This window comes from Cyrtonyx montezumae, unplaced genomic scaffold (genome assembly GCF_038088225.1).
Source record: "Cyrtonyx montezumae isolate F1298 unplaced genomic scaffold, pur_monq_1.0 scaffold_3, whole genome shotgun sequence".
Taxonomy (NCBI): domain Eukaryota; kingdom Metazoa; phylum Chordata; class Aves; order Galliformes; family Odontophoridae; genus Cyrtonyx; species Cyrtonyx montezumae.
This window is the reverse complement of record NW_027072034.1, coordinates 99,524,449-99,537,347: the sequence shown is the minus strand read 5'-3', so window position 1 is coordinate 99,537,347 and position 12,899 is coordinate 99,524,449. Positions and strand designations below refer to the sequence as shown.

The 12,899-nt window shown below is 41.3% G+C and overlaps 1 protein-coding gene across 1 annotated transcript in view; it reads left to right on the top strand.

Moving 5' to 3' along the window:
• DERA (deoxyribose-phosphate aldolase) overlaps positions 1-5,682 on the top strand; it is a 52,317-nt gene extending 46,635 nt beyond the window's left edge. The window contains exons 8-9 of the mRNA XM_065742535.1: positions 3,289-3,438; positions 5,012-5,682. Of these exons, the coding sequence (XP_065598607.1) occupies positions 3,289-3,438; positions 5,012-5,068 (207 nt within the window). The 3' untranslated portion in view covers positions 5,069-5,682. The remainder of the gene's footprint in view (positions 1-3,288; positions 3,439-5,011) is intronic.
• The last annotated feature ends 7,217 nt before the right edge of the window (positions 5,683-12,899 follow it).

Sequence of the window (12,899 nt, the reverse complement as noted above, 5' to 3'; positions counted from 1 at the left end):
TGTCAGTTAATTCCCTAAAATCTCTTGCAGTTTTGATACATCACATGATGCATTTGGTTTTGAGGGGTTTTTTTTCACCATTTAAGATATTTAGATGATCATCTCAATGACAGAGCAAATCTCTAGTTGACAGTGATTGGCATACTCCCATAATCTTCTTTGGAATTGTACAGGCGTATAGCCATCAAGAGTCTATCCATTGTACATTCCTTTTTTCTGACATAGTTCTGGCAACCCAAAGAGTGTATTCTGCTCTTTTCTCCCTTGCTGGAGGAGCTTTCCAAGGCAATAGGAAAATAGATCCAGTTGGATCCTGTTGTCTGAGATGGAGGCAGAACAAGACTGGCATTGCACCCTTTATCTGTCAGGTCAGTATTGAGGAAGGTCAAGGGAGGTGAGGAGCAGAGAAGAGTCTATGAACTGTCTGTGAATCTGTCCTGCTCCTAAAGCAGAGAAAGGAGGGGGTTTCCAAGAAAGATTTATACTACCTTTCATTTCCTATATCCACAGACAAGCAGAGCCCCTTTTTAGACCTGGTGCAGGTGCTCAGCAGTGGGCTTACACTTACCTGTGGCCTCAGGGAAGGAGGTGCTGTTTAGCTAAGACTCTCTCTCCAAGTCTGGACCACGTTTCCATCCTCTCCAACTTACCCTTCTGTCCAGTCAGCAGATGATGTGATGTTGGGACGTGGGATGGTCAGTGGGACAGAGGCTGAGATAGCTTCAGGGGCTGTGGGAGCTTGAGGAGCACATCACAACAGGTTACGTGTCCTTCTGCTCTCCGTACTGGTCTTGATGAGGCAGGATGGATCCCTGGGCTACTTTTACTCCTCCCTTCCCCAGTCTGCACCTCTGCCTGCTGTCCAGCAGCTCTAGCTCTCATATTCTTGCTTCTGCAGAAGCATCATTGCTGCCAACTGGAAGCAGATCCCTTGGGCCAGGTGACTTGCCTCCACACGGGTGCCACTTGCAGGAGCCATGTGCCAAAGGCTGGGCATCAGCACAGCTTTGTACATATAATTGGATACAAATGTTGAATTCACCTTTTGCTTTAAAAGAATGTATTCATGGTATAAAATGTATTATTAAGAATAAGTGCTTCTGTCTCTGTATGTCAGAGAATTAGATGTAAACTGACTTTGTGTGCTTTTATTAACTGAAGACAATATTATCAGCGGCAAGAGATTTCTAAATGGTTTCTTTAACAAACTAATTTTGCTGCTGTAGGGATCCTTTCTGGCAAGGCGTTGGCTGGGAAAAACAGGTTAATACAGAAATTAAACTTCTTCGAGGATAGGAACAAGTTGCAGAGTAACATTTATTGAATGATAAGCTGTGGTGGTGATATGAAAAGTGTGCAATATAATGGGAAATAATCTCTTCCTGTCATTATTGAAGGACATACATAAATTGGTTTTTCTGTTGGGAAAACCCCCAATCCAGAAAAACTTATTACTTTTAATAATATAAGGTGAAGAGAAAATTCTTGAGGAGATGAACTTATTAAGCAAAATAATGAAATGCTGTGAAACAGCAGGGAAGTGGTAGCTGGACTTTACACAGCTCTCGAATTAAATGCCCCCCCTTTCCTTTTCGTGTTTTTATGGCAGTCAGATGTGTGGTAAATGGAGGAGAGGGCAGGCTTTTCTTTGTCACTATTTTTTATTTTATTTTTTTGCAAAGAGCTTTCAGCATTTGCTAAAAGGGAAGGGAATTTCACGTAGCGTTTTTAGTTGTCTTATTTATTAACTATATTGTACTTGTTTTTGCCACATATTATCTCAAAGAGCTGTAGTATTTCTAGGAAGAAACCTGAATTTGAATTTGATTAGGATTTCACTTCCTTAGGGAAAACACAGTCCCAGTATTTTAATTTATTGTCTAGAGGATGCTTTTCCAGTTGATGTGCTTTAAATTCCTTTTGGAAATCTGATGTTAACAGATGTATGCATACACTTACGCATGCACCCATCCATCCACAAAAATACAGTCTTTGTGTTTGGATTTATCAAGCTTTTCCTGTTATTGTTATTTATAATCTTATTGGAAATACACTGTTATCACAATACTTCAGTGTTAAATAAGGATTTATTCTGTTTGTCCTGAAATCGCTATTAAAATTACCACACATTTAAATAACAGATAATTTTAGATTTTATCGTCATATCCATAGGGTACAAAAAATAATCAATGCAGTGAGGTTTCAGGAAAGCATATACAGAAATCAGAATGATCATTCTTTCAGAAGGAGGCTAAGGAGAAGGACTAACCAAGATAAAGATGTATAGCAGAAGGAAACGTAGAAAGCATCATTATGTGCTACTGTGCATGGTGTTCAGATTTTCTTCTTTAGTGCAGAAACACTTTTTCTTAATTCTACTTGTTTTTCTAGATTTTTAAAAAACTGCTGGTGGCCAACATCTGAGGTAACACAAATGACAAACTTTTTGACCAGGACAATAGAAAAGTAGAATTTTAGAAGCAAGTTCAGAGAAGGGCCACCAAGACGGTCAGAAGGTTGGGGCACCTCTCCTACATGGACAAGCTGAGGGATCTGGGGTTTTTCATCTCGGAGAAGAGAACACTCTAGGGAAACCTCACTGCAGCCTTCCAGTACTTAAAGGGAGCTTATAAGGCAGGAGGGAAAGCAACTTTTCACATTGGTAGATAGTGATTGGACAAGAGGGAGTGCTTTTAAACTAAAAGAGGGGAGATTTAAATTAGATGGTTGGGGAAATTTTTCACTGGAAGTGTGGTGAGGCAGTGGCAAACGTTGCCCAGAGAAGCTGTGGATGCCCCATCCCTCCTGGTGTTCAAGGCCAGGTTGGATCGAGCCCTGGGCAGCCTGAGCTGGTGGGTGGAACCCTGCCTATGGTGGAGGTGTTGAACTGGATGAGCTTTGAGGTCCTTTCCAATCCAATATATTCTCTGGTTCTCTGATGCACAGATAGCCCTGGTCCTGCCTAAATTCCTTGACCTAACATGCTATGGGCAAATTTCTCACCAACCCAGCTCCTGAGAAGGTGCACAGGGGGTGAAAGTATTGCTCCCTCACTTGCTTTCACTCATGACAAAAAATCTATCTTTCCCTGTGAGGACTGAGGCCTGATGGATGACTTGCAGCACTAGTCCAGACCGAACACTGCTTACAGTCAGGTATTTACCAGAACTGAGTTTTTTATATACACCACAGAGAGATTTAGATGGCAGGTCTACAAATGCTGACTGTTCTTCTGGGGCTATAATGAAGTATTGCTTTTTTGTTTGTTTGTTTTTAATACATATATAGGTTGGATTTAAGCCTGCTGGTGGCATTCGGACAGCAAAAGAAGCTATTACTTGGCTTATGCTGGTGAAGGAGGAACTGGGTGTGGAATGGCTGAAACCAGAGCTCTTTCGCCTTGGTGCTAGTAGTTTGTTGGAAGACATTGAGAAACAGGTTAGTTGTTAATAGTTTTCAGATTTTTAGAGAGAAACGATTATCTTTCTAAGTGTGCTGGCTTACTGTTTTTGCAGAATATGCTTGTTGGGGTTGTTTAAGAGATAACAGAACATGCCTTATTAACAAGTTCACTTCTAGCCTAGAATTAGCTTAAATTATGCCTGTCATTACAAACCTTTGGGACTCTGGTATCCCAAGCATCTGAAAGTTGCCTGGGCCAGGCTCATAGTGCAGTAAGCAAAGGAGCTCTGTTTGTACACATGTAGTCTTTTGCTAATGCATGGCAGTTCACTCACCTGCACTTCTATCTGTCACCAGTTCAGCTGGTCATCAGAAAACATTACAGATCCTTTGTGTCAACTGTTTATAATGTATTTCCATATTGTGGGAAAAGTCCTATCTCATTCTACAAATGGTACTGCTGATAGAGAAGTTTTTAAATATTGATTATTTCCAGGGGAAGAAAAAGCAACTGCCTATTACAACATTTCATTTTTTCTAAATGATTTTATTTTTGTGCGGGCGAGTCACTGTGTTTCCATGAGATACAGTGGCAATGCATAGGTTCCAGTAGGAAGAACTGTCTACCTATGACCTGCCCCACTGGAAGCCAAAGAGATGCAGTGATATTAGCTCTAAATAAAAAAAAACAAAACCACAACAAAAAGAGTTTCACAGTCCCTGTGCTATGAGAGAATATCTGCTGCGTAGGGGGACTGAAGGAGAGAAAAACATGAAACTGTTCCCTTGCCTGTCTTTCCTAGCAACTGAAGTACTAATACGTAGTAAGAGAAGTTAACAGCTCAAAGATATCAGGTGAATATTGATGACGTTTGAAAACCACTGGTTCCCTCTTGCAGTGAGAATAGTACTGTCTTGCTTCACTGCCAAACTGTTTCTGCCTCTCACTTGACCTAAAATCATGTCCCTGGTTACGACAGAGCATCGTGAGCTTTTGTTTTGCCACTGCTATCACTGCTGGGTCTTACGTGACAGCTAGAGTATGTGGTAGTTTGTTCTGGTTTCTTAACAGTGGCACCTTTTTATCTGCCAGGGATTGCACAGAGACCACAGTCATGACCAATGCTCTGCTATACTGTGTCATCTAAAACCGTGTAAGATAAAATGTACCAGCTGTTATATTCACAAGAACAGATATATTTAAAAGCAAAACACAGAAAATAGGGAAACCCCCCTGCCCTAAGACAGTAGAGAGAAGACTTTGAAATAAACCATATAAAAGCATAAGCAGTTTTGAATATTAGAAATAATACTGAAATTGTTACATCAAGATTACAATGGGAGGAAATCATTGTCCTCTGTTTGCCTGTTTTTGAAAGCAACAGAAGTCTTCACTTTTTTCTTTCCAAGCAAGGCAGCAAGAGCTCTTAGTTCAAATCATACAAACAAGTATACGAAGGCATACTACATCATATTTTATGAACACGCACATACGCAAATAAATATCCATCATCTTCTTCTGACATGCCTTTAATTTGTTACTTTCATGATGCTTTGAAATTTAATAGTCATATATAATTCCATCATGAATTTCCTTCTTTTCTTGCAGATTTTCCACCACGTGACTGGCTCTTATGCACTTAAGCACGACCTGGCAATGGCTTAAACACAAAATCAACTCAGGATTATTTTTATAAAAGAAGTCTTTAAAAAAAAAAACAGCATTCAGAAGTCTTCTGACAAATGAGTGCATTTGATAGAATTAAAGGCATAATTCTCTCTTTTTCAGATATTCCAGCATTTAAAAATATGCTCCAGTCTGCTGGTTGTACTTGATCAAAAAGTGGAAAAAAATGGTAATTCTGAAGCAGTTAAATAGTTAATACTTAGAGATTCTCAAAGTTAATCTTGCAAAGTCTTTCTCAGACCAGCCTGAAAAACTTATTAATGGCAACACTGAAATACTATGAAAAAGATTTGGGTGTCCTGATAACACTTTACAGTCTGAGAAATGAAGTATCTGAAGAATGTTTCATATTGCTAATTAAGAGCTACAGATCTTGGAACAGCTTTCCGTTCACCTCTGACTAGATCTTCTGTAGGAATATGTTGCAATATTAATTGTTATGTTGATTCAGTTTCGAGCACTGTAACCTGAGAAAATGAAACTTGGTTATTTTTTCTTTTATAAAATCTTGGTAGCAAAAAACCTTGGGTTTTTTTATTATTTATTTTTTTTCCCTCCCAGACTTGGGTACAGACATCCATATTTAGACCCTTGAATAAAGGTGGCTTGATTTCTAGAACAGCTGAGTATCCACAGTTGCTCCTGAAGTTAATGGCAGCTCTGGGTGATCAGAACAACTGAAAATCAAGCAGTCTCTATATAGGTGCCTAAGTATGCATTCAGGGGGCTATTTTCAGGCATTTCACTCATAAAAATTTTAGTCTGTCTTGCTTAGAAGCTCCCATTCCTGTCTCCTGTCATTTTTAAACACATTCATGCAAATCTTTGCATTTTAATGTAGGGTGGGTTGATTGTCAGTTTACAGGTTTCTCCGCTGTGCTATCTGAACTTCAACTTTTCCCTTCTAAGAGCATTTCTGTAATTTATAAGAATTGTGTCCTATACAGAATTTCAGCTTTAATGAAAAAGTACTTTTCTCAGAGGACATTCAGAATAATGCCTAAGTCATCAACACCTTTTGAATATCAGACTGGAGCTGGTAGATTCATTACTTCAGAGCTGCATTCTACTCACTAACTGGAGTTGTACTAAAAACTTAATTATCTTATCATCATGACTAGTCTCACTGACTTAAGTAGGTCTCATCAGGGAAGTAAGAAGAGGAGGATTTTGCCATAAATCAAGCTACAAGGTGCATTTATTACAAAGAGATCTTGACTTCATAAAGATAATAACTCAGTTATTTATCTGGCTAAGCCAGCTGAGTCGCTAGTGCTCTATAAAACACAGTATGGAGAGATTTGGCCTTCTGAAGAGTCTTAAGACAGCCCGAGGAATAAGATGGCTGAGCATTACTGAGTGGCTGCTCCCACTTCAAGAGATAGGTAGCAACAGTGCAAGTCTATCTAGGAAGCAAAGGCAGGGCTGGAGCCTGACACTCCTGCTACCTCACTCATGGCAGTGCTGAGGGCCCCAGGCTGAGGTGAAGCTTGGCTCTTGGGCTGGTAGGTGCATGGTGGGGGAGGCTGAGCAGGGCCGTGACAGTCTTGGGTCTCATGTTAGTGCTGACCCCATGAGACTGCTAGGGCTGGAAGGTACAGGGTCTGACATGCATTCCAAGCTCATGTTGGAGGCTGGTGTAGAAGGGTTTATGTCCCTGCCCACGGGGAACTGGAAATGTTCTCGTTGTGGTCTTCTGAGCATGTATTTGCTGTGGTGCTGTTAACCCTGTCCACCACTTCCACTGCACTCTTCCATTTCTTCCCATCATGGCTAGCTGTTGGCTGTTATTTATTTCCCATTGTCACAGAAGAATTGAGACTTTATCTAGGTTGTTGCAGCTGGTCATAACAGCTGCACAAAGTGTACGAAAGGAGATAGGGACCTGAAATCAATATCCAGGGAGGGGGCAGCACACCACTGCTGAATGGACTTTGAGAAAAGTTCAGATTTAGCACTCTGCTTCAGGCCTTTAGAAAAGAAACAGGCAATTATGCCTGTTTATCTGTATAAATACATCTATATTTAGATAAATATATTTCAGAGTGTAACATATGTTTTGTGCAAGTCAGTCTAGTATACTAATCATTATTTTTGTAACACTTATTCATTTAGGATTTTAAATAGCTTCATTTTGTTGACTACCTCACTTTGCAAATAAATGAATAAATTTAAGAAGAAAGTCAAGTAGAAACTGCAAATCTAGAATATTCTGCATCAACTTATTTACAAGAAGAGGGAATTGGGAGAAGGGGTAAGCTTTTTTTCCTGGTTTGTAGGAAACAAAGATATTAAATAGTAATTATATTCCAAGTGCACATATCAGCTGGGGCAAGTAATACTTTGATATCTTTATTTCATCAGTAGTATAAGTAAGTTCATTCTTTCATTTCCTTTCTGAAGCAGAGAACATACATTATATACAATAACACATGCTTCTGAAACTGAAAAGGCTGATCTACATTTAATTTTATTTTGCTCAGTTGGAACTTTGGCTCCCTGCCTCCTCTGGGGAAAGGAAAAAAAAAAGGAACAGCAACTTTTATCCAAATCTTGGTGCTCTTCTGCTGAAATTACCAGTGCTGACATCTGGACGATACCTAAAGCGTGCAGGAGTAGAGGGAGGGAATTGCTTTTAATTAGATATAACCTACCCAGGAGAAAAAGACAGGGAAATGTCCATCTGGACAGTTTTTATTAATAGGACAACAAAGGATAACAGTATTTGTGATACATGAAAGCACCATTGTTGAAACTACCAGTTGATCATTTTCATTAGAATCCTAGACAGCCTGAAAAGTAAGCTGAGAGGTAAGACTTGGAAAGAAGAAAGCATCAAAAAACGTGACAGTCCTTGCATGTCCTAACAGGAAAGAGTAGACAAGTGATGGGTGATGATCAGTTCCTGCCCAGCTATTTCGTAGAGATGCTTCCTCTGTTCCATGCAAGTTACAGACTCTTTCTTCAAGGACCTGCCGTAATAGCAGAAAGCATGACAAATATCCTGTTTTAATATTCTGTAACAATATTTAGCATTGATGTAAGAAGAAATGCCAGTAAGATGCTCTAACCATTCCTGACGAGTGTAGTGCTTTTAAGTCACTCTGGTTTGAGCACTAGGAACATCCAGTGGGTTGCTAATTCTTGGAAACTGCATAATGTATGGTCTTCTGGAAGCAAAGCTTTCTTGAGGTGTAGATTCAGATCTCCCAGTTCAGAGGTGTTTGAAAACTGAGCCGTAAAAGCATCAGTTTAGAATTGCTTCCTCAGCTGAGAAGAAAACAACATTTTAAAAGATGTTAACAAATGGAGGAAGTGATAATGGAATTTATTACACTTGTTTTTGCGAGTCTTGGTTTCTATAAGAGAGGACTAAACAAAGGAGCTTCATAAGCTCAATCAATTGGGAAAAATTGTGATATCACAAGACAAAAGGCAAAACCCAGAAAATCAGGAAAGCTCGATAAGCTCGTTTTTCCATTTCACCAATAGCAATGAGACCTGTTTGTATTCAAAGATTTATGTAAGTTATCACCTCCTTACTGTTTGCAGCAAACAAGCAAACCAGAGTATTTCCCGTGCCTTGGAAAGGGCCAGTGCCAGGCTTGATGTAGTGATCCCTCAGTGTAGGGGTTCCTGTTGCTATTGCAGCCCAGAGAGTAGATGCACTTGAGGTCACACCCAACAAGGCACACTGTCTTGCCTGCAGACCTCACAAGAAAGCCCAGGGTCTTACTGACCGAGGCAGTGCAGCTGATGTAGCAGAAGGAAGGGATGCCACCCAGAGGGACCTTGATAAACTCAAAAGGTGGGCCCTTGTGAACCTAATGAGGTTCAACAAAGCAAAGTGCAAGGTTTTGCACTTGGGTGGAGATGGTTGCAGGCATGTATACAGTCTGGGAGAAGAATTCCTTGAGAATAGCCTTGCTATAGGGATTACCCCCTCTATTCTGCACTTGTGAAGGCTCAGCTGGAGTACTGTGTCCAAGTCTGAGGCTCCCAGCACAGGAAAGATGAGGAGCTTTTGATCTAAGGGTGGGAGCACCTCTCATATAAAGGTAGGCTGAGGGAATTGGGCTTGTTCAGCCTGGAGAGGAGGAGGCTGCGGGGACAGCTCATTGCAGCCTTCCAGTATTTAAAAGGAGTCAATAAACATGAGGGAAAAAAATGCTTTATACAGGTAGATAGGGTTAGGAGAAGGGAAAATGGTTTTAAACTAGAGGAGGTGAGATTTAGATTAGATATTGGAGGTGTTTTTTTTTTTACTGAGGGAGTGGTGAGATGCTGAAACAGGTTGCCCAGAGAGGTTGTGGGTGCCCTGTCCCTGTAGGTGTTCAGGGTCAAGTTGGATGGGGTCCTGGGCAATCTGATCTAGTACCTGATCTAGCAGCTGTGGCAGGGGAGTTGGAACTTGATGAACTGTGGGATCTCTTCCAACCCAAGCCATTCTATGATTCTGTGGCTTGCCCCAGGAGTTACCAGCATGGCTGCAGGACCACGAGGTGCTAAAGCTGCCTGCAGTGATTACTGCTAATCCGCTGAGAATATTTTGTCACCCCTAAACCTCAGACCCGAGCAACCAGCTTCCGAGGAGAAGCTGGAGAATGCATATTCTCCGACACTTAATTTAATTACACGTAAGACGATTAAGGATGTTATCTTCATTTCCAAGGGAAATGAAACATTCATTCAGAGTTGTGTCAGAGCTCTGGCTGAAGGCTGCCAACTCTCAGCACTGTCTGCTTTCTGCTGCTTCCAGTGGGGTCTTGGTCTTCCCGCATAGTGCAGGCGTTGTCTGACCCAAAACATGGCATCTTGCTTTAATGTTCTGAAGGGCCTGAATGGAGCTAGAACAAAGAGCAACTATTCTATCCAGGCCCTAACAAGAAGGGTTTTATGTTCTAGTTAGCACGGATCTGTCCAATTCCAAAAAATGCAAATGCCATTGCCCCATCCGGTAGCAACTGTAACAAGGCCTCTGGGAGGCGAGTGGCAGGAAGATGTAGATAAAGGGAAAACAGAGGGGTAAAAAGAGAAGTTGCAAGAAGTAAGAGAGATCGTCACCACTACTGTTACTGCTTCACAGAATTGTAATCTTTTGTGATTTCTTTGGAACAGGAGGTAAATAATAAAACACAGGGGAGGGAAAAATTTTAAATAAATGTAGTGTGTGAGTGCATGTTAAAACAGATGTCAGATTAAAAATAAGTGAAAAGGAAATTCTACTGCAGGGGGAAGGCTGCTTTTTTCCTTCAGCATTTTATATTCCACCTTCATTAGGCGGAAAGTGAAGGAACGGTAAAGGAAAAGGGGAACTTTCGTTGGTTCCCTCTGAACACTAAGAGAAGCTTAATGTGAGTGTGGGGGCATGTTCTGCGGTGTGGCACTGCTGCAATTCTCAGGGTGAAGCCCAGAAGCAGCAGGCGCGTTAAGCAGATGCAACTGCATGTGCCAAGCTCTGGGACTTGGAGCTTTAAGCCTGCGGTGCTGCGTATCCAGGTAGTTTCATCCTCTCCATTCTCCTTCAGTCCCTTCAGGGTTGAAAAGTCCTCTAATGTTTTAAAAAAATAAACCCTGCAACCTGCTAGTATCACATTATCCAGTAATGCCCCTCTAACTATAGATCTAGGCACCAGGGACTTTGTTCTTGTTTCTTCAGCCCTTTTAAGCAGGCTATATCAGTGTTTGACGACAGCAGAGCCGAGAACATCTACACAAACATGTTTTTCCCCACATGGCTGCCAAACCACACCGATCATTGGAGATGGCAAGTACCCATTAAAATGGCAGTGCCACTCCATAAAACAGTCCTGTCAAAATCTCTTCTGCTAAACATGCTTCATAACAGCTTCTTGAAATTTGTGATTTGAAGAGGCCCGGCCTGCACCTATCTAAAGCCAAAGAAGCTGTAAATAAACACCTGGAAATTGTGCTGAAGCTGGACTGGGAGCTGGAATGCTAGCACGAGTAGTTCGGTTTGTTCACATTAACTAATGAAATGAGAATAATCTTTATGTGGTTTGCTCGTTTATTCCATAATATGGCATTGAGTTGGTTATTTTTTTAGAAAAGAAAAGGCCCGGCACTCTGTGGCTCATTTCAGCTTCGCAGGAGGACACTCCCGACAGGTCAGAAGTGACAGCTATCTTTGGCTGCTGTTAGAACACAAGTTTCCAACATACTTGAACAATTCAATGGCATCCAGAGAAGTCACGTTCCTACAGTGTTTGAGAAAGATATTACTATTCCCTACCATTCTCTCTTACAAAATTCCCACAACTCCTATTTCTTTCAGAAACTTCAGCTAATGAGGAAGCAGCTGAGACAGAAGCTATCCCTGCCAGACTGGAGGCAGAGTGGTTTACCAACTTTTAAAACTTGTATTGGGCTCATACAGAAATTGCCAGGGAGAATTGCTAACCAGATTCCTACCTAATGAGAAGTGCCTACAAGCAGGAGCAGCTCATCCTTACAGAGGCTTAACCTGGAACATCTCCACCTAGCTGGCTAGAGTTTATCAGATATGTTAGCAATGAATGAGAGACCTCCGCTTGTGAAATGCCTAGCACTGGACTACAATCAGGTCAGACTGTTTTAGTGTGCTGCAGAAAGTGTTCAGAGAGCTTCTTCGGGTATTTAAGGCCACTCACTGTACACATATCAGCTCTGCCCAGTCTTGGTGCATCTCTCTCTCTGAGGCACTCAGAGAAACGTCCCTGTTGCAGTAACTGCCCCAAACAGGCTGTGGACAAGGCATGGGGCCAAGGTCTCCAGGAGCCTTCACCTGTGCTCTTTCTGCTGATCTCATGGCATTCATCGCTCACCTCTGCTCCTCACTGAAAACTCAGGACCTTCTACTCAGTCTAAACTAATAAATGAATACACAGAAGTCACTTCAACTTGCAGGAAGATTCCCCTCTGCTCTTAAATGAACATGTGTTTTCCAAGTTGCCTCCAAAAGGGCAGATTTCTTTGTTAAGCATTCATTTTGTTTCATTTTCCTGAACGTCTCTGCCATTTTCTCCATTAGAGGGCTGTAGAGCAGTGTGTTACAGTATTTTAGAACACAAATGCATTTAAACCTATATATATATATACTTGGGGCCTAATTTTCTTCTATATTGTTCACATTAAACTCAATGAGGTGTAAAACTGGTGCAATACAGAACAAAAATGTACAGCACCTTAGAATGCATCAAAGCTCTGGGTTTTGATGACAATGTTCAGAAACTCAGAGATGCTAGGAATTTTGGACACGTGTGACAGGTGAAGCAGATGAGTCAGTCAGTTGCTGCTAGCATGTTTGAACATGCTACAATTGGTCAATAGGATATGCTTTGAGGAGAAGGTAGCAAAGGGCATGGGCAAAGCACAAGCAGAGCTTTGAATTCTTAAGAACTACAAGTATTGTAGGCAGAGGCTAGACAAAGAATCATTAATGTTGTAGGCTCCATCCTGCTCCAGCTGTGATGCTGACAAGCTAATTGTACAGACTGCAATTTTCTAGCTAGATACCTTCCTCAGCTGAACTTTTATTCTAAAAAAGAAAAAAAAAAACACCAAAAAACAAAAAATAAAGCTGAATAAAAGCATGGAGTGGGTTGAGGTTTTTCAGCCCACACCTAGAAATTTCGGTGTTTTCACTGCATTAAGTTCCAGCACTTCAGAGCATGAGCCATGGCAATGGGGAGACCAGCCCCTGTCCTCACTCTTCCCTTCTGCATTTATCCAATGTAAGGTGATGACAGGAGCAGTGCAGTGCAGGATGGATGCAGTGAAACGCAAACAGAAGCTGAAAGCTGAAGAACTG